The sequence below is a fragment of the Ascaphus truei genome, chromosome 1 (genome assembly GCF_040206685.1).
Source record: "Ascaphus truei isolate aAscTru1 chromosome 1, aAscTru1.hap1, whole genome shotgun sequence".
NCBI classification, from domain to species: Eukaryota; Metazoa; Chordata; class Amphibia; order Anura; family Ascaphidae; genus Ascaphus; species Ascaphus truei.
In genome coordinates this window covers 532,196,399-532,220,435 of record NC_134483.1, presented here as the reverse complement: position 1 = coordinate 532,220,435, position 24,037 = coordinate 532,196,399, and the positions used below count along the sequence as shown (strand labels likewise).

The window sequence follows — 24,037 nt, the reverse complement described above, 5'->3', positions numbered from 1 at the left end:
ACTGGCTCCCAATCAAAAGGCCCATTAGCTGCAATTAACATCCAGCCCTCCTCTTTGATTTTTGGTTTTGATGAAGCACGCTGGCCGTGCATCGCAAACCCCAAACAGGGGGGGGGGGTGTATTTGGGTCTCCGTTACCATTCATCGCAAAATCTTATACAGGTAGTCCTCGCAATCCAACGTTTCACTTTACAACGAATGGCATATCCAACGCTTTACAACGCAACCCTATGGGCCAATGCGTTATGTGATGCTCACCGCCACTGATTAACATGGGACTCACTTTACAACGGTTTCACTATCCAACGCTACCTCCAGAACGGACTCCGTTGGATAACCGAGGACCGCCTGTACCATGTTATAGGAATTATACACGCTGAGCCCAGGGCTTGGTGCTTCCCATTGTATGTGCATGACGTATCCTTTTTTTGAGCAGTAAGAGGAGCTATTATTCTAGTTGAATGTGGAGCGCGTGGTAATGTCCGTGGCTTTTGAAGTGGGTGAAGAACGCTTGAATCCCCGTGTCTGCTCCCTGTGACATTGGACAAGTCCACTTATCTCCCTGTGCCTCGGGCTGCAAAATTAGATTGTAAGCTCCATGGGGCAGGGACTGTCAGCAAAATTCTATGTACTGCGCTGCGTACGATCTCATTGGTGTAACTGGCTTCCATAGAAAGATCACCTTCTGAAGTCAGCAGATCTCCTGGAGCTGGACCGTGCGGTTTCCCAGAGATCTTTCTATCTCTCTCTATCGACACTGGCGGCCATGTTGTATTGCCCATTCAGACATTATCGGCTCTTGAATCGCTTGATTCCTCGACTCTCCCAATTATGTCATTGACATTTTGTGCTGCTTGCTACTAAAGATTTGACTTTCTTTGCACCCTAATGAAGAAATAATTAATTTTACACGTTAATAATAATTTTATACTATCCGCTCTATTATAAAGCAAAGTAAAAAATAAAAATCATATTTACATTACAAACAAAATGTGAAAAATTAAAGCAATTACCTGTAGATTTGACAATTGACAAACTTTCTGATGGGGTAAAAAAAAAATTAAATGAAACCTGCTTTTTGCTTCGCGGTGGCTTTAGGACGGACGGACGGCCTTACTACAGCTTAACCCCGTTATAACGCGATCCGTTACAACGCGGATCCGCTTATAACGCGATGCAAGCGTGGCTCCCATTTTTCGTATTTCTGAATACTTTACAGCACGATTTATTGGTATCTTAAATACTTTATTGTCAATGCATACAATTTTACATTATTTCTAACGCGGTCTGCTTTTAACGCGATGTGATTCTTTGGACCCCAGAGCTGTATTTGTAAGAGCATTTTGGCGCACAAGCCTGAACATAAGAATATTAGAACATGTGGGTTCTCTTTTGTTTGTATAGCGTTGTATAATAGGATCCCCGCAAACGGACGTATCTGTCACAACTGCGTGACCAGGTCTGCTAATCAACGCGTGGCGCCGAGAACAAAAGGCAGCGCTTGTTTTCCACTAAAAAGAATCGACCCCAAAGGTCAAAAAAATATCAAAAACGCCGCTCGCTTGCCAAAGGTTGTATCCCAACTCTCTTTGAATTACGAGCAGAAAACCAGAAGATTAAAAATAAATGCAATGCCAAAACCGTAATTGTTGGTTCCTTGCAAAGCTTTGAATCTGCACAACTCATTATCCCGGAGAGAGGGTTTCTGTGTAAACCTTTTTGCTCTACAGGGAAAGGGTTAATTCTGTTCGTCTTGTGCAGCTAGTTGGCAATGCAATTTAAAAAAAAATTTTTTTTTTGCAAATGGAGAAACCAGGCCAGGGGGCGGCCAACACCAGTCCTCAAGGGGGCGACCAACAGGTCAGGATATCCCTGCTTCAGCACACGTGACTCAATCGGTCCCAGCTTCAGCACAGGTGGCTCAGTCTGACTGAATCGCTGAATGCGTCACCTGTGCTGAAGCAGGGATATCCGAAAGACCTGACCTGGTGGTGGCCCTTGAGGCCTGCCATTGGCCACCCCTGGACTAGGCCCTTTTGAAAGGTTTGCAGAGAGGGGTATTTGGAGATTGTATACGCCAGTCTCAATGTTTCCTGCAGTAAAGAAACTTCTGAGTGCTCGGGCCTAATGATTGTAACAAGGCCTGCGTCAGGCTTTCTCTGGAACGTACCTAACCCCTTTGCTGCTGGAAGACGTGGGGTGGTAGAGGCGACGGAAGTCAGGGGGTGAGCGGCAGTGCCATTTTTTTGGGGGCTGGTCGTTACTGGGAGGTGGGGGCTGAATTTCACCGTCATGTAAGTTTGTTTTGTTTTGTATGACCTGCCGTTGGGAGGCAGAGATTTCGTGCCCGTAACCACACACCCCCTCAGGGAATTGAAGCTCGTCACCTCCCAATAAAATGTAGCCGTGCACAGCGGAGCATGCAGGGACTGCAGGGGTGTGCAGGGACTGCAGGGGGTATGTTACCCCTGTCCTGCGGCCCGATACTGGCACAGGTAGCAGGAGCCAGCGGGTACTCGCTGATTCAGTATGCTGCAGCTTTCAAGTCTCTCTGACATGGGAGAAAGTGGGTGTGTGGTGTGTGGTGTGTGGCGTGTGGGTGTGTGCGCGTGGCACATGTGAGTGTGTGCGTCTGGTTTATACAGATCTTTCATTTATGGGATATTTCATGGTGCAGACTGCCTATATACATGCTATCTGTCCCAATGCGCAGAACTAGATTATTTTGTGTATGGAGGTTTGTCTCAGCGTAGCGTCTGTACATATGGCTTATTGTCCCTGAATGTAACATTTGTAGTAAGTCCCATTAGCGATCGCAGGGAAAGGGTTTGTTGTTATGGGAGTTGCTAGGTAACCCGAGGCTGGCCTGTGACCTCCGGGAGCCGGCAGCTTCCCAGGCTGTGGTACTCGTTTACAGCTGGGTGACTACAGTCTGTATATCTCTGTCTATATATTACACACCTTTAATGGTAACCCAGAGGAAGGCCCCAGAGACGACCAAAACGTTGTTTTTGTCTTGGGCTATCTCTACTCTAACTTGTAGTGCTGTCTGATTCATCAAAGTGTGTGTGTGTGTGGGGTCTGGCTCTCTGTCTCTCTCTCTCACTCTCTCTGTCTCTCTCTCTCTGTGTCGCGCTCTCTCTGTCTCTCTCTCTCTGTGTCTCTCTCTCTCTCTGTGACTCTCTCTCGCGCTCTCTCTCTCTGTGTCTCTCTCGCGCTCCCTCTCTCTGTGTCTCTCTCTCGCGCGCTCTCTCCGTCTGTCTGTCTGTCTCGCACTTTCTCTGTTTCGCGCTCTCTCCTTTCTTTCTCTCTCTGTCTCTCTCTCTCTCTGTCTCTCTCTCTCTCTGTGTCTCTCTCGCACTCCCTCTCTCTGTGTCTCTCTCGCGCGCTCTCTCTCTCTGTGACTCTCTCTCGCGCTCCCTCTCTCTGTGTCTCTCTCTCGCTCTCTCTCTCCGTCTGTCTGTCTCTGTCTCGCACTTTCTCTGTTGCGCGCTCTCTCCTTTCTTTCTCTCTCTGTCTCTCGCACTCTCCCTCACTCTGTCTCTGTCTCACTTGCGCTCTCTCTCTCTCTCTGTTATAGGGGCAAAGTGTAGGTGGTCGAATTGCTGTATATAATGAAGCGTGGACCCCCATGTAATAAATAACTTGTGGAACTGTATGTCTGAAAGGGAAAAGTCGAGTGCTTTGTCCAAATGTACACAATCGTCCTAAAGTGTTTGTGTGATTTTTTAACAGCGCCCCTCCGTGTTGCAGACGCCCTCGGCTCATTACAACGCACGGGGTGCAGTGTCTCCCCGCGCAGGGAAGGTGCACATTGAGTACGGAGCTTGCAGCAGTGGGGACAGAATGACACCACAATAACACAAATAACACAATAACCTGTTCCTCCTTCTTGTGCTTTCCCTGCAGAGAGCCCCCCGGCAGCGATGTCCAGGAATGGATACTTCTTTGAAGAGACTGGTCAGTATTTATTATTATTATTATTATTATTATTATTATTATTATTATTACACATGCAAGGTCTCACCCTTTTATAAACACGTTTTCCCAGCCTGGCCACGCTCGGGCTTTTAATGGTGACGATATGCGTGGGCAGGAAATATATGTAATACAAACCGTGCCTTTTGGAAGCATTAATCTGTTTCTTTCCTATCTGGGGGACGTGGGCACATAGGTCCAACGCAGGGGTCCCAAGCTCAGTCCTCATGGGCCACCAACAGGCCTGCTTTTCTGGATATCCCTGCTTCAGCACAGATGGCGACTGAGCCACTGATGGAGCCACCTGTGCTGAAGCAGGGATATCCATGACAGCTGGCCTCTGTTGGTGGCCCTCGAAGAACTGCGTTTTGAGACCCCTGGTCTAAAGCAATGTTTATCCACATTTAACCCCTTCAGTGCTGCAGGGTTGAATAATTAACCCCTTCAATGCTGATACCGGCAACACACCAGCTCCTTTAAAGCCAGGGTACAATGTTTTTTGGAAGATATATCATTATTATTTATTTTTTTACACGTCTGCGCAGAATACTGCACCAGCGGCGTCGCCTTTTATCTTCCCCTTTATTTTTTCCCCCAGCATAACTTTCCAATACACTTTTAAAGTAGTGTAGCAATCCCCTCCGAAACCCTATACGCATTTAACCCCTATAATGTTAGTGTCTTGCCCTCTGACCTTGTCCTGCTGTTTCTTTGTGGTGGTGGTGTTGTTGTTGTTAAAAATCATGGTTTCCGCTCTCTCCTGAGGTTACCATGGTAACCTTTTTTGGCGGCACGGGGCTCGGAAGGGATCTCCGTTTTTAACGCTTCTCCCCTGATTTTTTTTAAACATTTTATTATTATTTTCCGCTCCGTTTTCGAAAAATAAAAACTACATTGGAAAGCGAATAAATAAAATAAAATGCTGATCCGTGCAGATTGCTGCTGCTGCTGCTGCTGCTGCTGCTGCTGCTGCTGCTGCTGCTGCTGCTGTGAGGTTTTATATTAAAATGTTACTTACTACATTAAAGCTGCAGTTCAGGCAATATCCTGCATGTGTGGTTTTTTTTTTAATAAATCAGTTCTGTAGTAAGAAAAAATACTTTTAGCATTTTCTGTTTAAAAAAGAAACTTTGAAAGACCAATTTTCTTGTATTCTATTTTAACAAGCATGCTTGTTCCTATAGCAACCATTTACATTCCCCATACTGTATTTAAAGATGTCGCCAAACTTCGCCGATCAATAGACAGAGAACGAATTGACCGGCAGCTATGCAGTTCTTTAGGTAATTAGAGATTGCCCACATGAAACTATTGAAGTAAAAAGATAAATTTAAAAAAAAAAAAAAAAGACTGAACTGCAGCTTTAATTAGAATGAAGCCGCCCAAGAGCAGAGCCAGTAAGAGGGGCCCTTTTTAAGAGCGTCGGGAATGAAGAAATAGAAGTGGCCCAGGCTGTTTGTAAGGCTACGCTGAAGCGGTCCTTCCACACCGCTGTAAAAGCGATCTTCGCATTATAGTGATCCATACATTGGAGGGAAATTGGTCTAGGACTTCCATGCCAAACACGCTTATTTTTTTTTATTGTTACGTTTAATTTGATGGAACACGTTTATTTCCAGTGCAATCCGAAGATAGCGACTGTGTTTTTGTTTTTTTTTTCCTGAGGGGAAAATTAAGTACTGTACTTTTTTTATGTATTTAAAATCTGTAGACTGTGCAGTGTTTGAAGGTCTAAAAGCTGCAGTTCAAACTGCCGTTTAAAAAAAATTATATAAAAATTTCCTTTCAATATGTGCATCAATACAATCTGCACGCTGACAATTGATTAGCTAAGTTGCCGATCGTTCCGTTCACCTGTGATCAATCGGCGAAGATTTTGGTTCGGGGAATCACTAAATACCAGCAGTAGAAGAGGACCAAAGATGCAAAGCTCTGTGGGGAAGATCATGTGACCAGGCAGTCACTAGATACAATTGGTGCACTGCTAGAGAGAGGGCCGGGCTCAAAAAGGGGTGTGCCAGAGCCTGTCTCAGAAGAGGAAGGGGATGTGACTTTGTGAATGGTTGCTATCGAAACAAAAAATGATTGTTACATTATAATACATAAAACTTTTTTTTTTTTTAATGCTAAAAGTACAGAACTGATTTATTTAAAAAAACAAAAAAGCACACATGTAGGATATTGCTTGAACTTCATCTTTAACCGTATATTTTAGAGCGGGAGTGGACAACTCCAGTCCTCAAGGGCCACCAACAGGTCAGGGTTTCAGGATATTACTGCTTCAGCACAGGTGGCTCATAGAGCCACCTGTGCTGAAGCATGGATATCATTAAAACCGGACCTGTTGGTGGCCCTTAAGGACTGGAGTTGCCCACCCCTGTTTTTAGAGGTTTAATATCTGCGCGTGTACATCATTATGTTTGGCTTGCAGAAGTCTCAGGACTTGTTTTTGATGCAGCAGAAAAAAGGCACATGGCAGAACTCCAATGTATACTACACGAAAATGCATTGAACGTAATGCAGGGTTCCAATACAATAACATGCCGTCTCCTTTCTGACCTCGCCTGTCTGTGGCTGATCCTCCCAGCAGTGACTGGGTTTGGATAATACAAACTCTTGTCACCTTGACCTCGGGCCTCACAGTCCCAGCTTTGGCTCGGGCTGCTGGACACGTTTAATCCATTTTCTTGTTGTGTTTTGCGTATCTCTGGACTTGGTTGTTAACATTTGGAATGCCTGTAATGTTGGTCTTTTTGTAATGTATTTATTTGTTCCACCTGGCCTGGTTGCCTTTTTATGTTTGCATTGGATCTGAATGCCGGCTTTACTATTAAAGGGTGTAGTCTCGCATGGTCCGAGAAAGAAAGAAAAATAAATATGTACGTCCCTGAACATTACTAAATATCTGCCACTTATGTAACAAATTGGGGAAATTAAGCACCTTTTGAGGCAGTTGGTGACTTTAAATGCTAAAAGATATGGGGGAACTTGGAGATTTTTCTCTTTTTCTTTTGCCGTGATTTGGCATTTTCACAACTTTCCATTAGTGACCAGATTTGCCTATGCGCACAAAGGTTTTGCACAACGCAACCCGAGAGTGACGTTGCAGTCCCTCACCATCTCTGTACCCAAGTTATTGGTTCACCTATGCCAGTTGTTCCCATCTCCAGTCCTCCAGGAACACGAACAGTGCAGATTTGAAGGCTCTCCTCTCATTCGCACAGGCGGCCCAATCATTTTTGACTGAACCTCCCCCCCCACCCCCCGTGCTCAAGCAGGGGTATGCTTTAAACCTGCAGTGCTATTGGTCCATTAAGTGGATTACCATTAAGTGAATAGTAGCAATACATAGGCTGGTAGTGGGTTGCTGCTCCTTGAATCGGGTCAGGCTTAAGTCTAGGTCTAGAACATTGATGGACATTCCTTTTGTTGAACAGTCTGCTTTGCATGTGGTGCTTATGTCCGGCTTCGGATGCATTGGAACGTGCCAGAGAGTTAGACAAGCTGGGCGTGGTTCCTGTGTGTTTTTTCTCTTAATATAGAAATAGGTTTTGGGGCTGTTTGTTGCCGTGTCTGCTTCGTATCTAAGGGTGTGTTTTCTTCCTCGTTTTGTTGTGTCAATTGTCGGCATTGTGTCTGACAACAATGTTCAGGCAGTTTCTGTCTGACCAGTGTGAACTTGGAACACAAAGCCACTGCCACAGACAATGGTATGGAGACAGGGCCGTGTTTCCTGCCAGAAGTTTATGTCCATGGACTGTAAGGGTCTTTCAGATTCGGATGGTGTCTTGTGGCTCACGGTTGGTGGGCGCTCTTAGGCATGATCAAAGATGGCTGCTTAATCTCCTAGATCCATATGGCTCTCCACTTGCAATCCATTTTTCTTTTAATCCTGGTCTTCAATATAACATTTCCTGCAGACCATTATTAAGATAATGTCTTCTAAACATAAGCTGGGATTTACAGCTAACAGTGGATCAAGTGTCCCACAGTTAAACGCTCTCCTCCAGACAAGGACTTGGCCTCGTCCTCCAAAGGTTCCAAACATTGAGTGCTTTCAGGACGACACGTAATAAAAGAAACCGTAATGGCCCCTTACCTCTTCATCCAGGGAAATAAGAGGGCATTTCCAAATTAGGAGTTTTTTTTGTAACATTACAATTACAGACTGACTCCAAACATTGAAAAAAAAAAGCACAAATAGTTAATTATTTAGGGGTTATGTGAACAGCAAGAAACAGAAGGAATAACCTGAGGTTAATGGGCCTGGAGTGCATCACGGGAGGGGACCTCATTGATTTCATAGAAACGTTTATCCCCGACCTTTCTTTAAAAATGTATTTGGACAAACCATTTGAAGTTAACGGCGGTCGTAGAGGCCTAGATACACGAAGCTTGGATAAATCTGGGCACATGAGATTACCTAAAACCGTAATGTATGGATGTTTCCCTGAGTTTAATCTGTATTCACAAAGATAACTATGTACAAATGTACAAAAACAATGGCTGTTGTTCAATGCATAGCGTTATTTTAGTACAGCATGATCAGAACGAGATCTATACTCCCTCCCCCCCGCCCCCCCCCAAAAACACATTTTTACAATACATGGAGCGGGGAAATATGCAAATTTAAATAGTTTTACTTTGTACTAGTATACGTGGGGAAATAATCCAATATGAATATGCAATAGCATTTTAATTTAGGTTAATGTTGCAGTAAATCGCCTGTCGGAGCTTGGTCACCTGGGCCTTTTACATAGTTAAACATACAGGACCCCTATAAGCTCATATTGAAAGCCCAAAATAACCACAACATATATATATATGCGTATAAGTGTCAAAGAGGAGTGCTACTGAGCATGGCAATATATATTTAAAACCAGAGACAGAACGTTTTACATAGTTCTATGCTCCGGTCTTACATTAGATTTGGTTTTCTTTCCTTTTTAGCCTCTCTTAGAATCTGTGTGTGTCAGTGGATCTACCCAAGAAACCCCGCAAGAGGAGAGCCAAGCTTTTTGGATGATTTTGATTATAGTTTTGGCTACAGGTGCGCCGACGAGTATTCTAAAACTTGCCTTGAACTTGCCTTGGAAAATCTGGGGCTATCACCAACAAGACCCAGGTACATGCTGGGTACATGCTGGGTACATGCTGGGTACATGCTGGGTACATGCTGGGTACATGCTGGGTACATGCTGGGTACATGCTGGGTACATGCTGGGTACATGCTGGGTACATGCTGGTACATGCTGGGTACATGCTGGGTACATGCTGCAACATTTCAGTCACATTTCTACAGACAGACTAATGGCCCATCGGATTAACACAGCAGGGGTCCCTGGCAGTCCGATTCAGTTTGAATGGGACTGCCAGGGACCCCTGCTGTTAATCTGATGGGCCATTAGTCTGTCTGCATAAATGTCACTGAAATGTTGCAGCATGTACCCAGCATGTACCCAGCATGTACCCAGCATGTACCCAGCATGTACCCAGCATGTACCCAGCATGTACCTGGGTCTTGTTGGTGATTGCCCCAGATTTGTTTTAGAATACTCGTCGGCACTACAGTATGTACCTTAAAGGCCAAATATTACTCTGAAATTAATACATTGGGCAGGTTTACTATTTAATTATTTTAAAAGCCACGCAAAAAAACAATAATAAATGATGAATTTGTTTTATGAAAAGAAGTACCTTGTAGAATTTAGGAAAAATATTACTGAAGACTAGCAGGTAATAATTTCAACCCATCACAGCGCAGTTGGTCACATTTTGTGGCAAGAGTAAACATGTTTAAATTAGATGAACGCAAAAGCTTCTCTGGAATAGACAATAACAAAGCTAAACAGGAGGGAAATTACCGTTTTAAAATGCTCAACAGATCATGGACCTGATGGCTTTTCCACATCATTTTATAAAACTAAAAACCATCTTGACCCCTATACTTCAAATACTTCTAAATCATTAAGGAGTACCTTCTTAAATGCTTTGGTTCTAATAAATGTACACCAAGGTAGTTGCTAGGAAAATTGGTAATTCCAAATATAATCTCCTCTGACCAAGTTAGATTTATAAAAGGAAGATTAAGCTCTGATTCATCAAGGCAATTAGGTAACATTATTTATTCTGCAAGCAGCATGACTGATACCTTTATGGCATTATCTCTTGATGCCAAAAAGGCTTTCAACAGAATTGTATTGCACTATCCCATTTTTGTTTTCTTAAATTGTTTGGTTTTGGAGAGAATTTGATGGAGCCGGTCTCTCTGTTCTGTATAATGACCCTTCTGCTAGAATCCCTGTTAACGAGATCACTAGTAATTACCTCTCTCTGCAAAGAGGAACGTGGAAAGGGTGTCCTTGGTCCTCTATTTATTGTATTCTAGCCTCTGAACCCTTAGCTATTGCTATAAGACGAGATGCAGATCAAGGGTATACAATGTATACATATGCATACTAAACTGTGTATGCCGAAGATATTTTGCTGTATATATCTGATCCCAAAGGCTCAAATTCACATTTACTTGCAATTCTTAAAGAATTTTTCATTTGAAGCGATTGCAGAATAAACTGGGAAACCCTAGCAGAAATGTTGTTTTTGAATAATACCAGTCTAGATCTTTGTGCATATATGAAGGGCATACTTGAAATATTTGGAAGGATTGAAATATTTGGGTGTTCTGTACCAATTTATAAGACACTCAAAGCAAACACAGAGCTTTAATTCTCAGACGAGGTGTATTTTGGTTATGCCCGTCAGCAGATTCCAACTGTCCATCGTGGCTCATCTGGGAGCCAGATTAGTAGTCACTTTCTTTTAGATTGGTTTCCTTCAAGAATACCAAAGCCCCTTATGTCACACGCAGTGATATCTACCACATATACAATGAAAAGTAGTGTCTTAGAATAAGGTTATATGATTAAAAATGGAAAACTGGTATATTTTGGCAATATCGGCGTAGGGGAGGTTTAATGAGACTGTGGGATGATCTGGTAAATGACAAGAGCATGGTATAAAAAATAGAAAAATGCAAGTTCACTTTTTTTTCTTCAAATTCCTACTCGTAATTAAATGTATTGGGGCATGTGTAGCAACTGAAAATAGTTCTAAAACCTTGTTCTATATTCTTCAATTAACAGAATCTCTTGAGCGTTGCACAGGTTCGTTACTGTTCGACACTTGGCAATTCTAAAATAAAAAGCATTCTAGGTGTAGACAAAGCTTGGGGGAAAAAGAGTTCGAACAATTGATGGGAACTGGAACACATTTGTGAAACGCGTTTCCATGGGCCTCACTGACGCAATCAGGCTTTTAATGTACACGTTAATCTGTCACCCCTTAAATAGGATGGTAATTGCTGGTCTTGCCTAAACTAAAAGGCACCTTAATCCATATGCTGTGGTTGGGTGCTGGAATCAAACTTGACCATCCGTTCAAAGATGTACCTCCACTAATCATACTGTGTGTAGTCATTATTGTCTTATGTAAAATAAATAGATGACCCATCTGATGGGCGGCCATGTCTGCGGAAAAAGCTGTGGCCCTAAAACGTTACCCGAGTAATGGAATAAATCTCCAGCAAGTCTGATTGCAACTGTTTCCCTGAGTGTCTCTCTTCCATTTATTTCAACTATACTCCAAGTACCCTGTTTTGGGATCAAAGGTTCACCGTAAAGATTGAGCACCCAGATCTATTCATTTGAAGAGATTGGAAGTGTTTTGGGCCACTACCACCCGTATGGCTATTTTTCTTAGCTGTTTAACTTGAATTCTTTGTGATGGATTCTATGGACCAGGGAGCGCGGGTTTACTGCGCGTCTCCTAGTTCCTTTCTTGTAAAGGAACGCAGAATAGAAGTTAGTAGCCTACAAGGCTTGGTTAATTCTACATCTTTTAGAGCAGTGGCGCGCAAAGTGGGGGGCGTGCCCCCCCCTGGGGATTTTTTTTGGGGGGGGGGGGAGTGGGCGCTTGTAGAGGCACCGCGCTCTTCCCTGAGGCATTAAAATTAAATGCAGCGGGATCGCGTGAGGCCTCTGCAACAAACTTACCGGGGTTCAGACGCGTTGGTGCGACACGTCGCCATGGCAACGTGTCATGCGGAGTGACTTCACACTGCCGTCTCCATGGTAAAGGGGCCACGTGACCCCGCTGTGTCTTTTGACACCGCTGAGCAAGGTGAGGGGGGCACAGAAGCGAGGGGGAGCAGGCAGGGGGCGCAACTCCAAAAGTTTGCGCTCCCCTGTTTTTTAGAGGAAGATCATGAAAGCAGAAAAAACACTGGTCAAGAATTAATTGAAAGAGTAGAATTTAGATGCACACTTCCTATCATATTGCGATTTTTTTTTTAATAATGGAAAACCTGTACAAGTTTATAACTTGTTTCAAATAAAACTTCAGGAGATCTCTTGAATTTTGCTGCGATCTGAAATGATTAGAAAAAAACATTGAAATGAAAAAAATAAACCTGTTTTCTTTTTGGTCTATTCACCGTGGTACGCCGTGTATATAACTGGACTGTAATGTAGTTGAGAAACACTCTTGAAGAATAAATATTCCTTCCCAAGCACTGGGCTTCACGTGGGTGTTGGCCACATTGAAACGTGGCACGTAGCCAAACACGGGCCACTTGTTTTCTTTATGACTTCCTTGTATTTTTCTCGGCCATGTGCTTCTCTGGACCGGCAGGGCTCAGTGTCCTCACAAATCCGCCATCTAATTTTAGTCTCATCTGTGCACACACGCCCTGGAATTCTTCCAATATTAATTGATTAGCATTGGCGGCTGGTTACTCATTTTGTCCTTGTATGTATACCATATAAAAAGATCACTCGGTGACGCCGAGTCCTAATTACAGGGTGTGACAATATTGGTCGCCTTCGCACTTGGAGGACATTCCACCTCCCCCATGGGGCTGCAGCGACTGTGCTGAAACCTATTCCAATATAGCACAGGTGTGATCGCAGAATTTGATTCTATTGCTCACACCGTGTATATGCGGTATAAAGCAGTATCGGGATATTGCGAGTGGAGGTGAGGGATACAGCTACAGTTTGGTCACTGTGACAGTTCGTCATTGGGTCAATCGCAACTAATCTCAACTGTTGTTGAAGCAGAATTGGGCTTTAGTGAAGGGGGCTGCAAAGATTTGCATAGCGGTGCATCAGAGCCCCTAAACTTGGAGGATATGAGGACGATCCCCCTCCCTCCCCTGCAACTTACATATAAATAAATATACAACGAAGGTCTGGGGGTGCAATGGCCGCGGCTTTATTTACACAATGAACCCTGGTAAGTGCCATCCCTGCCAGCGTGTTAGCTCCCCGGGTAAAGGCTGATGGTACCCAAACCATGGCCTGCGAGACCCGCCAAGCCGGGCACCCCCACCGACCCAGCAGTTTAGCGAGACTGGGCCCCAGGGAATCGTGCACAGATGAGCCCCGCCCACTCGCCACCACAAGGCTTTTCTGCACCTCCGAGCCCCCGTCGGGCAAGTTTAACCCGCACTTACACCCCCCCCCCTCCGACGGCGACACTCCTTCCAATGCCCTCCTCAGCCATGCGAGACATCAGTCTTTCCTTTATTTTCTCCCCCCCCCCCTTTTAAATTTTTTAAAATTTTATTTTTTAAAGGGGACATCAAAATACAACATAATAACCATACAACCATCATGGTATCTTGCATAACAAAGGGACGGGTGGGCGGGAACTTCTCGGCATGGAGCGGACTGCTTGTTTGTTTGCATTTGAATCCCCCCCCCCCCCTGCGTCACCCTGTGACTCGAGGGGCCGGGGGGGGGGGGGGGGGGGCCCGGCGGTCAGCGGTTCCAGGCTGATTTAGAACTCATTTCAAAGTTTTGGGGGTATCCACAATGCACCGTTGTACGAGCGGTTCCTGTTGCTTACTACGGTGTTGTACATACAGACCCACGTCTCTATTTTTCTATTGAGGTTGTTATTTTCTTTTATTATACCCATCTTCTTTTTTTTTTTTTTTTTTTTGGAGTCGCTGGTCCATCCCCGCTCACAGGGAGCGTGAGATTTAGCGCGGTGTCGTTTTCCTGGTAGTATATGCAGTAATGCCAGCTTAGAAAAATCCGGACTCTATTATTCCAGGCTCCGTTATTACATGGAGTGGAGTCTGTTAGCTAGAAAGACCAGACCAGTGAGAATCAGAGTGAACATATTGCAATTCAAAAGGGAGGAAAAAGAACTGGAGTCGGCCACCAAATACCAAAATTACTTTGGGGACCAACAAATATTATTTAGGCCGTGTCCATAGAGCCTCAGCCCGCGCTCCTCCACGCTGACGCTTGCCTGCCCGGTCAGCAGCAATCCCATGGACCGGCAGGCGAGCCAGCGTGCGCGATCGGGGGGCGGGGGGAGGCGGGGCAGTGACATCGCCGGGCCAATAGCCCGCGACACACCGACGTCAACGGCGCCGTGACGTTGACGCTGCTTTGCTGTGATTGGAGGTTTTCAGCTGAAAACCCCAACTCCTGAGCACGCCTGCGGACGCTCGCGGGAGCCCCCTCTCAAGACATCCTCATTGAGGATGCCGGGCTCAGCGCGGAGCGTCCGCACGGCTCAGCGCTGCCTGTCCTTCCATGGACACAGCCTTATATGTGCTGATTGTTAGCTGTCAATTTGAATCTATGGGGGCTAGACGAGTGCTATAGCCCACACACGCCCATATAAGCCAGGGGGGAGTTCTGTGTAATAGTGCCCCAATCTGCACTATCGCAGTATAATAACCCACTATGAGGACTGATACTAAAAATCAGCAATCCACAAGCCCCGCAGAAAAACAGTGAGCGCTGCGGTGTCCGCTGCAGTCCTAACAACTGCAGCGAAGCTACGGGGTTTTCTGTCCCAGCCATTGTTCCCAGTTGGCACACAGCCCAGCGAGGACACTTCTCACTAACAGGCAATCTATTTTGTCAAAACGTACAAAGATAAAATGCATGTCTGACGGGGCCTGGCGCTTCCACCAGCAGCAGGACTGCTCCGAGGCGGCTGGCTCCGGTTAAGTTACATTGGGTAATGCTCACGGCTACCATTGCGATCACCATTCTTTGCATTCCCTTGTGCGGCAGGAGAGTGACTGTCAGGGTTTTTCTGTTGTGGCTGGGTGTGGGTTTTTGTTTTTCTTTTGATGTTATTATTTTTTAACCCTTTTACTGCCGGAAAGCAATGCAAGTGTTAAGCAGACGTGCCTAGTGGTGGAAGTTTTGGTATTTGGCTGGTCTGATGCCTGTATCCTTGCTTCCCATGCGGTTCTTGCATTCAAACTCTAATCCCGTTAGCAAATTCGGGACTAATGCAGTTTTCTATCGGGAAACAGAGAAGACCAGGAGAACGGCCGGCAGGAAAATGAGGGGGAGCGCTTTTAATTTGGGGAGGATTTTGCATTGGAATCAGGTAGAAAAATTGACTTTCTTCAAAACACACACACACACACACACACACACACACACACACACACACACACACACACACACACACACACACACACACACACACACCTCTTCCCCTGGCATTCTGTGAGTAATGCTTTTGTTTAGTGCGGGTTGGGAGTCCAGGACGAAACAGGTGAAATGTGACATCCGGGTTATGTTGTGTCTCATTGTGTGAAGCTGCACGACACTGATAGCGTGACACTTTTGTTTGTAGTCTCGCGTCACACTTCGGACCGAGGTGCTGGTCTCAGCGGTGATATGAGGGAGATGGATATTTCTGGCAGGCGGCCCGTTCCAGTGAAATATGAAGCAGTAGCATTCCTGACGAACAAAAGTTACGGCCGCTTCCAGCTCCGCATGGACTGCTGCCAAGGAGACTTAACGTAACATGTAAACAGAAATACACAATGGAGTCCCATACTGGGAACTCTGGTGCAGCGTGCGGGCTGTCAGTCACACCGACGAGTCTTATGTAAGACAGTGTTTCCACACTCGTGCTGTAACTATTATACAGCGATGTCAAGAACTCCGGCGTAGAGCCGCCTGCGGGAGAAACCTGATTTGCAACAGCAACTAGGGAGCCAAACCTCTTAGTCTCATTCTTCAAATAACATGTGCTTGTTTGGAATAGCCCGGTTGCAAGCATTAATCATCTATTGGTTGGGTAGTTCAGATAGGCTGCTCTCCATAGGACTTCTTTTTGTATTTGTATTTTTTATACTTGCGTTAAGAGATTTTTCTTTCTTCCTTTCCCAACACATTTTTTAATCTTTTTATAAAATCGGATTCTCTGTTTAAGAGCATTCAAAACATTAGGTGTCTGGGAGATTAAAATGGAGCTTTCCACAGACCCTAGTGAGGTCTAAAAATTTGTAACCGCCAACACTAAAGACGAAAAAAATCATGATATTTATCACACCACACACTACACAAACTACACACACTACACACACTACACACACTACACCACACACCAGGGTGGGCTAAGGGGGCAGGAAACGGACACTATAGGAGTTAAACTCCTATAGAATTCTGGGGGTTTCTTGCTCTGCGGTCGTTACCGTATAATTTCTGCCAGTGGAATCTTTCTATCTGCAGTCTCTGGGCGCAGCCTGGAACTGCCAAAGTGGGCATGCCATTTGTGCACAGCGCCTGCCAACACCTCAAACTGGAAACCCTACAGCTTCATGGTAATTACTTCAGCCCCCTCTCGGTTTTGGACTACTGTTACCTTGCTCTGCCTTATCTACACTCTCTCACTTGCACATTTGCCACTACCCCTAGCTCGCACACTTTCTCCCCTAAACCCTTCTTCCTAATTTCCCATTCTCTACGGTCATCGCAGTCATAAAATCCATCTGCTTCTCACATCACATCCCCATCACTCAAATAAATCCAGCAACTGCCTGTGCTACTCTCTCTCCCTCTCTTTACTACTACTCGTACTCTGTAGTGACATGTCCCCTAATCCTGGCCCTATCGCATACCAATCCTTTCACGTTCCATACCCTACTCCAAAGTCTCCTCACCATGTACTTCCAATCACTCTAACATCCTCCCCTCTTCTTGTGCCCTATGGAATGCACGATCTGTCTGCAATAAACTTGCTACATTGCATGACTTATTCATTTCCAACTCTAAACTTTGTAGCCTTTACAGAAACTTGGCTCACCCCAGCAGACACCGTCTGCCCTACTGTGCTCCCCTACTGTGGTCTCTCCCTCAGCCACACCTTCAGACCAGGGAATAGACAGGGTGGAGGAGTTTGCATACTACTCTCCCCATGCTGCACATTTCATGTCATACCCCTCTTGCACTCTCTCTTTACCTGTTTTTCTTCCGCTTCTGCTCGGTCCCTAACTTCTCTAACGCTCTCTTCCCTCTCTCTGATCACCTTCTAACCTTTAGCTTCACTCTACACTCTCAACGCCACCTACTGCCACACGCACATACAGAAACCCACATGCTCTAGGCTCCTTCCAATTTTAAACATCTCTAAGCCCAACCCTAACTCACCTTTTCAATCTTACCTCCAGCACATTCCCATCTTCTTTTAAACATGCACTCATCACGCCCATTCTTAAGAAACCCTCACTTAACCGAGCCTCCCTCTCTAGCTACTGTCCTATCTCTCTTCTCCCCTCCTCCTCCAAGCTACTAGAGCGACTTTTGTATACAACCGTTTGACTCACTCCTCCTCCAACTCCCTGCTTGACTCTATTCCTTGCCTGACCCACTCAGCCAAGTATAAGGGTTTCTTCTCATTACTAATTCTCCTGGATCAATTTGCTTCCTTGGACATTGTTGATCCCACCCTTCACCTCCTGCACACTCGCCACTCAATTGGCCTTTGTAACACAGCCCTCTCCTGATTCACATCCTACCTATCCAACCATTCTTTTCTGTTCGTGGTCCCACAACGCTCTGTCCTTGGTCCTCTTCTCACTCTAAACCTCATCTCTTGGTGAACTAATACAATTTTTGGTCTTTCAGTATCATGTCTATGCCTGTGAAACCCAAATTGAGCTCTCTTCCCCCCCCCCTCTTGTCCCATGTCACCAACTGTCTCTCTGCAATCTCCTCCTTATTGTCCAACCATTACCAGAAGCTTAACATGTCCACAACAGAACTAATACTCTTACCCCCTTCGACACCCAAACTCTTCCTAATCAGTCAATGCCACAATATTATCATCGCCCTAAGCCCACTGTCTAGGTGTCACCTTTGACTGATCTCTCCTTCATTCCTCTCATTCATTCACCAAGTCCTACCACCTCCACCTCTGAAATACAACCAGGATATGCCTTTTTATTGCTCGTGACAACTTAAATCCCAATTCACTCGCTCCTCTGGTCCTGCCTTGATTACTGCAACCTTCGCCTAGTTGGCATTCCCCTTGTCTACCTGTGTATGCTCTAATCCATCCAAAATGCTGCTGCCAGATTCCTCTACCTCACTCACTTCGCATATCCCTACACTGGATTCCCATATCCTCGAACCTAGCTCTGACTTACAAAACTCTCAACAACGCTGCCCCCCTTACATCTCTCAGCCCTCATCCCCAAACGCCCCCTACGTTCTGCCTACGACATCCACCTCTCCTCCTGCCTTATTGCCTCCTCTCGTTCCCACCTACAGGACTTCTCCCGTGGTGCACGCTCTGAAATTCCCTACCATGCACCATCACTCTCCCCCCAGCTTTCAGACTGACATTCAAACACTCCCTGAAAGGCTTCCTTGAAAATGTGAGTTTTCTGGTGCACAACCCCTAACACGCCCCCCCCCCCCAACTCTATTGCTATCAGCTGCACGGCTGGACCAATCTCCGCGCTATCCCCTCCCCCCAAACCTAAATGTGACCGGCTGTCGGCTAGACCATACTCCAGCCTGATATATACTCCCTGTGGACTGTAAGCTCTCACAAGCAGGGTCCTCATTACCTTGTGTCAGTCTGTCCTTATTCGTTTGTAATGATCAAATCTCTGTATCCCCCCCATTGTACCACGCAACGGCATATGCTGACGCTTTACAAATAAACGATGATCATAATAATATAGGATTCTAGGTGAGGGGGGGAGGGAGTTGGGAATTTGAATGATTACCCCATTAAAGAACTCATGGCATGGGCATGTTTAATGGGGTAAGAGTTTGTTGTTCAGTTGGGATTTCTTTTAATAGACCAGCATGGGAGTTTCTCATAGAATAAATTATAGTTTACAGAGATTTGGAAACCTCGCGGGTCTCTTTTTCATGTGTGTAGGACTCTATTACAACCCAGTATAGGGCTGCAAACCACAATGTTATTTTACTGTAGTTTCTTTTAAAGCTGCAGTTCAAGCTCACGTTGGGGGTTTTTTTTTTTTTTTAATACTTCAATAGTTTCATGTGGGCAATATCTACATACCTATAGAACTGCATAGCTGCCGGTCAATTTTTTCTCCGTCTATTGATCGGCGAAGTTTGGCGACATCTTTAGATCTGGGGAATGTAAATCGTTGCTATAGGAACAAGCATGCTTGTTAAAATAGAATACAAAAAAATTGGTCTTTCAAAGTTGTTTTTTTTTTTTAAACAGAAAATGCTAAAAGTATTTTTTCTTACTACAGAACTGATTTATTAAAAAAACACGCATGCAGGATATTGCCTGAACTGCAGCTTTAATTGACGCTTGTTATTTTAGCAGTGTTTTTGTTTCAGTGGATGCGCTGCTTGCCTTTGACATTGTGTTACAGGATCAATTGGGGGTTATTCGTTAAACCGAGAGGGTGCCGATCGTGTCACTATGAAGTCAATGGGAGTTTCTGTGCGGTAGTGCCCTGTGTAAACCCCGTCACTATCTCCCAGTGCTTCATGTACCACAAATGTGATGGTGAGCTCTTGAGACTGAGGGGTGGCTCACTTATCTGGCATCGGCTCTGTGTTCACAAACAATAGTACATAACCATGAAGTATGCGTTCTATTATTTTTATTGGCCGTGATCATTATTGCAGCAAAGGTCAAATATTACAACCTATTGTTGTCCATATTGGTTTCTAGCCACTCTGGTGAATACGGTTGCAAGCTGTAGGATACTGCAATGGTGCTTAACTCCAGTCCTCAAGCCTCCCCAACAGGTCCGGTTTACAGGGTATCCCTGCTTCAGCCACTCTGAGCCACCTGTGCTGAAGCTAGGATATCCTTAAAACCTGACCTGTTAGGTGTGCGGGGGGGCTGGAGTTGAGCTCCCGTGGGATACAGTACAGTACTCATGGAGAATGCCTTATAACAATAACAAAGTGACTGAACTGAAGAAGGCATCTTCGGAATGTGACTATCTCCCTGATGAGCTTCTGAGAGGGGCAGGAAATCAAATTCCTAAACTTATTATTTGTGCTAAATATTTATATGGAATACCTATTGTATGAAGTGATCCGATTTTAAAAGGGGCAACAACAAAAAATACACAACTATACACATACCGTGCTGGGTAATTCTGAAGAAAATGTATATTACTTTGGATGAAACTTGCCGCTCTCCAAATACAGTCTCCTAGTCCGTCAAAGTGGCGATCCATTTAATTATCAGAGGCGCATAGTTTATTTAATGCGCCTCTGATAATTACTGTATTTAGAATACCTATTATATGTATTGATGGCAAGTTAACAACTGATGCCCGCTGTTTGTTTCCATCTCAAACATTACAAGCCAATGGGTTTATATATCAGGGCAAACAGTGGTAGCAATGTAGGTATCACGGTCTCCAAACTTCGTATGTTTCAAAATCAGGCATAAACTTTTTGTGCAAACCATATGTCACCTACTGGAAACGCTCTTACACTTGACGCAAACACAAGACGAAAATTAAGCGATGTAAGGGAAGTGCAAATAAAAATGAGTTTTGACACCTCTCCCCATTTTCTCTTATTTGCCGCATCATTAAAAAGAAAAAGAATTACTATACAGTAAAAGCCAGTGTTTTTTTTTTTAACCTATTTTGGTTAAGGAACACTATAATTGGGAAATTCTTCAGAACCCCAACCCTCTCTAATAGCGCGTCTGAGATCAGATGCATTGTAAGGAACCCCAACCCTCTCTAATAGCGCGTCTGAGATCAGATACATTGTAAATTCTTCTGTAGTTTGTACAATTTTCAAATGCCCTAAAAATGGCAGGGAACCTTTTTAGGGATGCCCAGGGGAATCCCCTGTTGAAAAACACTGATATAAAGCATAATGTTTGGAAACATTTAAAAACTATTTTTCAATGTAAAAAAAAACCCCTAGATTGCAAGTTCCACATTGCTTGTTGAAGCCGTGCACAGATCATAAAACAGACTTGTATGTACTGTAGATACTGTGTGTCGGGTGTGGATGTTCTGGTTATAAACGAGACATGGCAGAACTGCTACTGAGTTCTATCCCAATTCAGGTGCCCAGATTGGGGACAAATACAATTGCTGTATGTAAAAGAATCCCAATAGCTGGAGCAGGCACCGTGCAGCACTGGTAAATCTCCAAAGACCCCGCGCTCTTTTAGCGCATCGTGCGTGTGTGAAATCCTGACAGTTACCCATAGAAGAACCTCCAAACGCTGCCAATAAACACCTACATGCGCTCGCAGCCTGAGACACGCCAGCCGTGGCTTTCTTCATGTTACTATTGCCAATGGCGTGTCTTAGTGATGCTGCAATTTATTCACGCTCGTTCCTGCCAAGAGGCATTCTGTTGCAGACGTCTGACTGTCAAGGGGTTTCGTGTGTGTGTGTGTGTGTGTGTGTGTGTGCGCACACCCCTTCAAAAACTGGGGAAGCTAGAGCAGGAAAGATGCTGCACAGGTACCAATCAGCACTCTACCTCCCAAAGTCCCGTCGCAGTGATGCATTATGGGGCGCTTCTTTGGGAAGCGCAGCGAGGATTGACGGAGGTTTATCAGCAGCTGTGGTGTTCTGTTAGCTCCCAATATTACCCCTCATTTTTTGTGCGTGTGTATACGAATATCTGTGTGGTTAGCCAAATACCAAACTGGTTGCCTTCCATTGCAAAGCCCCGGCATGCACAACGTGCACATTTATAGCGTGTGATATTTGCGGACATACGGTGCGTTTCAGAACGGTGCTCGGAGCGTGGCGTTGCGGCGCCTGCTCGTGGGTGCGACCCGCGCGGGTCCTGTCTCAGCCTCCCGTTTGACAGCTGTCGCAATGTACATGTAGGTCCAGCTCACTCCCCTTAACGTCAGCTGACCGATGACTCGTATGGGACATTTTAACCCTTTAGCGAATATCAATATATTGAGCATAAGTAAATGAAGCAGGTGCTTACAACCATCATCGGACACCCAATGGTTAAAACTTTTTTTTTTTAATAATAAAAAAAATAAACTAATATACTAGCTAGTAATGAGTGGTTAATGAAACCCCAGAGTTGATTGGCCCCAGTACGGTAAGATAATATACAACAAATATCCTTCACATCTAGGACAATAGAAAACATTGGTGGGATCAGAAGGAATATTACAATTAGTGGGGATTAGGTTTTTTCCCCCCGCAGGCATACGTTTCTGTTATGTGAGGTATTCGTTCAACATACCTTGTATTGAATCTTGACTTAAAGGTTAAAAGATGTGTTCCTTGGCCAAGCGCCGTCACCTGCAATCAGATGTCACAATGGAGGTGAACCATCTCCTTGTCATCGTCAGCTGTGGTCACTGATTGAGCCACCTTCTCTGAAGCAGGGATATCCTGAAAAACTGACCTTGGGAGAGGGGGGGGGGGGGGGAGGGGTTGGGGGGAGGGGTTGAGAACCTCTGCCCAAGGGGTGAAATAATCTGTAATGGCTGTTCCCAGGCAGTATCGTGGGTTCCTTTGTGCTCTTAGTAAAGCCCCAAACTGCGCCTTGGCATGAGGGGTATAGCTGTCAATCACAGCAAGGGCTTCCAAACACGTTCTCCCCATGCTTTGTATCTACAGCAAATGTGTGTGTGTGTGTGTGTGTGCTTCATTGTGTGTACAGGTAGTCCTCGTTATCCAACGTTTCACTTTACAACGAATGGCATATCCAACGCTTTACAATGCCACCCTAAGGGCCGTTTTTCGGCGCCGGAATGCGTTATCCAGCGCTCACCGCCAGTGATTAACATGGGACTCGCTTTACAGCGGTTTCACTACCCAACGCTGCTTCCAGAACGGACTCCGGTGGATAACCGACGATCGCCTGTATACTCAGTAACCCCTTTAGTGCGCTGCTTTACTGCTGGTCCCTCATAATACATATGCTTTTAGCACAAAACCGGAACGGAAGAATATAAACCTAGATTAATTAACATCAAATGAATGCACTTCCTAACACAACGCTGTGCAAACACTTTCACCCCCTGCGGGACACCCACAGCCGGTCTCCCCTCCTACGCTGGGACTTCACCATTCTGCGCTCCTGCAAAGCTCTCACATCTTTCCTTTCGCATGTTTTCCGGACGCATCTCGTCTACGTGATCTGCATTTCACTGGGTGATTATATATTCTCGGCATATCAATCCCTTTGATCGTCCCACAGCCTCTCTCATTAGGAAAAGGCAAAATGTTTCTCATAAATAAAAATGGATCATTGTGAAATATAATTAAAAAAAAATTTTAATAAATAATCACGGAAATTACCAAAGTTGCCCATTTTACAGTAGTGTGGATTCTATTAATTTAAGGAAGCTTTATAAAAGGGGCAGTCCTGCTAAGGACGAAAGTGAAACGGGGACGGTGGCCTTTTTGATATGTTAACCTTTTCAGTGCCAGGGTTCTGCGGACAGCTTGAAATTTAGACAATTTTTTAGTACTTTTTTACATTTTCCTGGTTTTCCCCCCCAATCTTATTTTATATTTTATATTTAATAATTTATTCTATGAGAAACGCCCATGCTGGTCTATTAAAATAAATCCCAACTGAACCACAAACTCTTATCCCATTAAACATGCCCATGCCATGAGTTCTTTGAATGATTACACCATTAAATTCCCACCCCCCCCTCACAATCCTAGAATCCTATATTATTATGATCATCATTTATTTGTAAAGCGCCAGCATATGCCGCAGCGTGGTACAATGGGGGGGGGGATACAGAGATTTGATCATTA

At 44.9% G+C, this 24,037-nt stretch overlaps 1 protein-coding gene across 6 annotated transcripts in view; it reads left to right on the top strand.

The window, feature by feature from the left end:
* Window positions 1–24,037, top strand: part of SLC4A11 (solute carrier family 4 member 11) — a 253,507-nt gene that overhangs the window by 99,508 nt on the left and 129,962 nt on the right. For 3 of the 6 annotated variants that reach the window (XM_075572646.1, XM_075572644.1, XM_075572647.1), the window contains exon 2: window positions 3,910–3,960. In XM_075572646.1, coding sequence (XP_075428761.1) covers window positions 3,910–3,960 — 51 coding nt within the window. Of the gene's footprint in view, window positions 1–2,899; window positions 2,931–3,797; window positions 3,819–3,909; window positions 3,961–24,037 lie in introns of those variants that run through there. The other 3 variants (XM_075572648.1, XM_075572649.1, XM_075572650.1) reach the window with 3 other exon arrangements.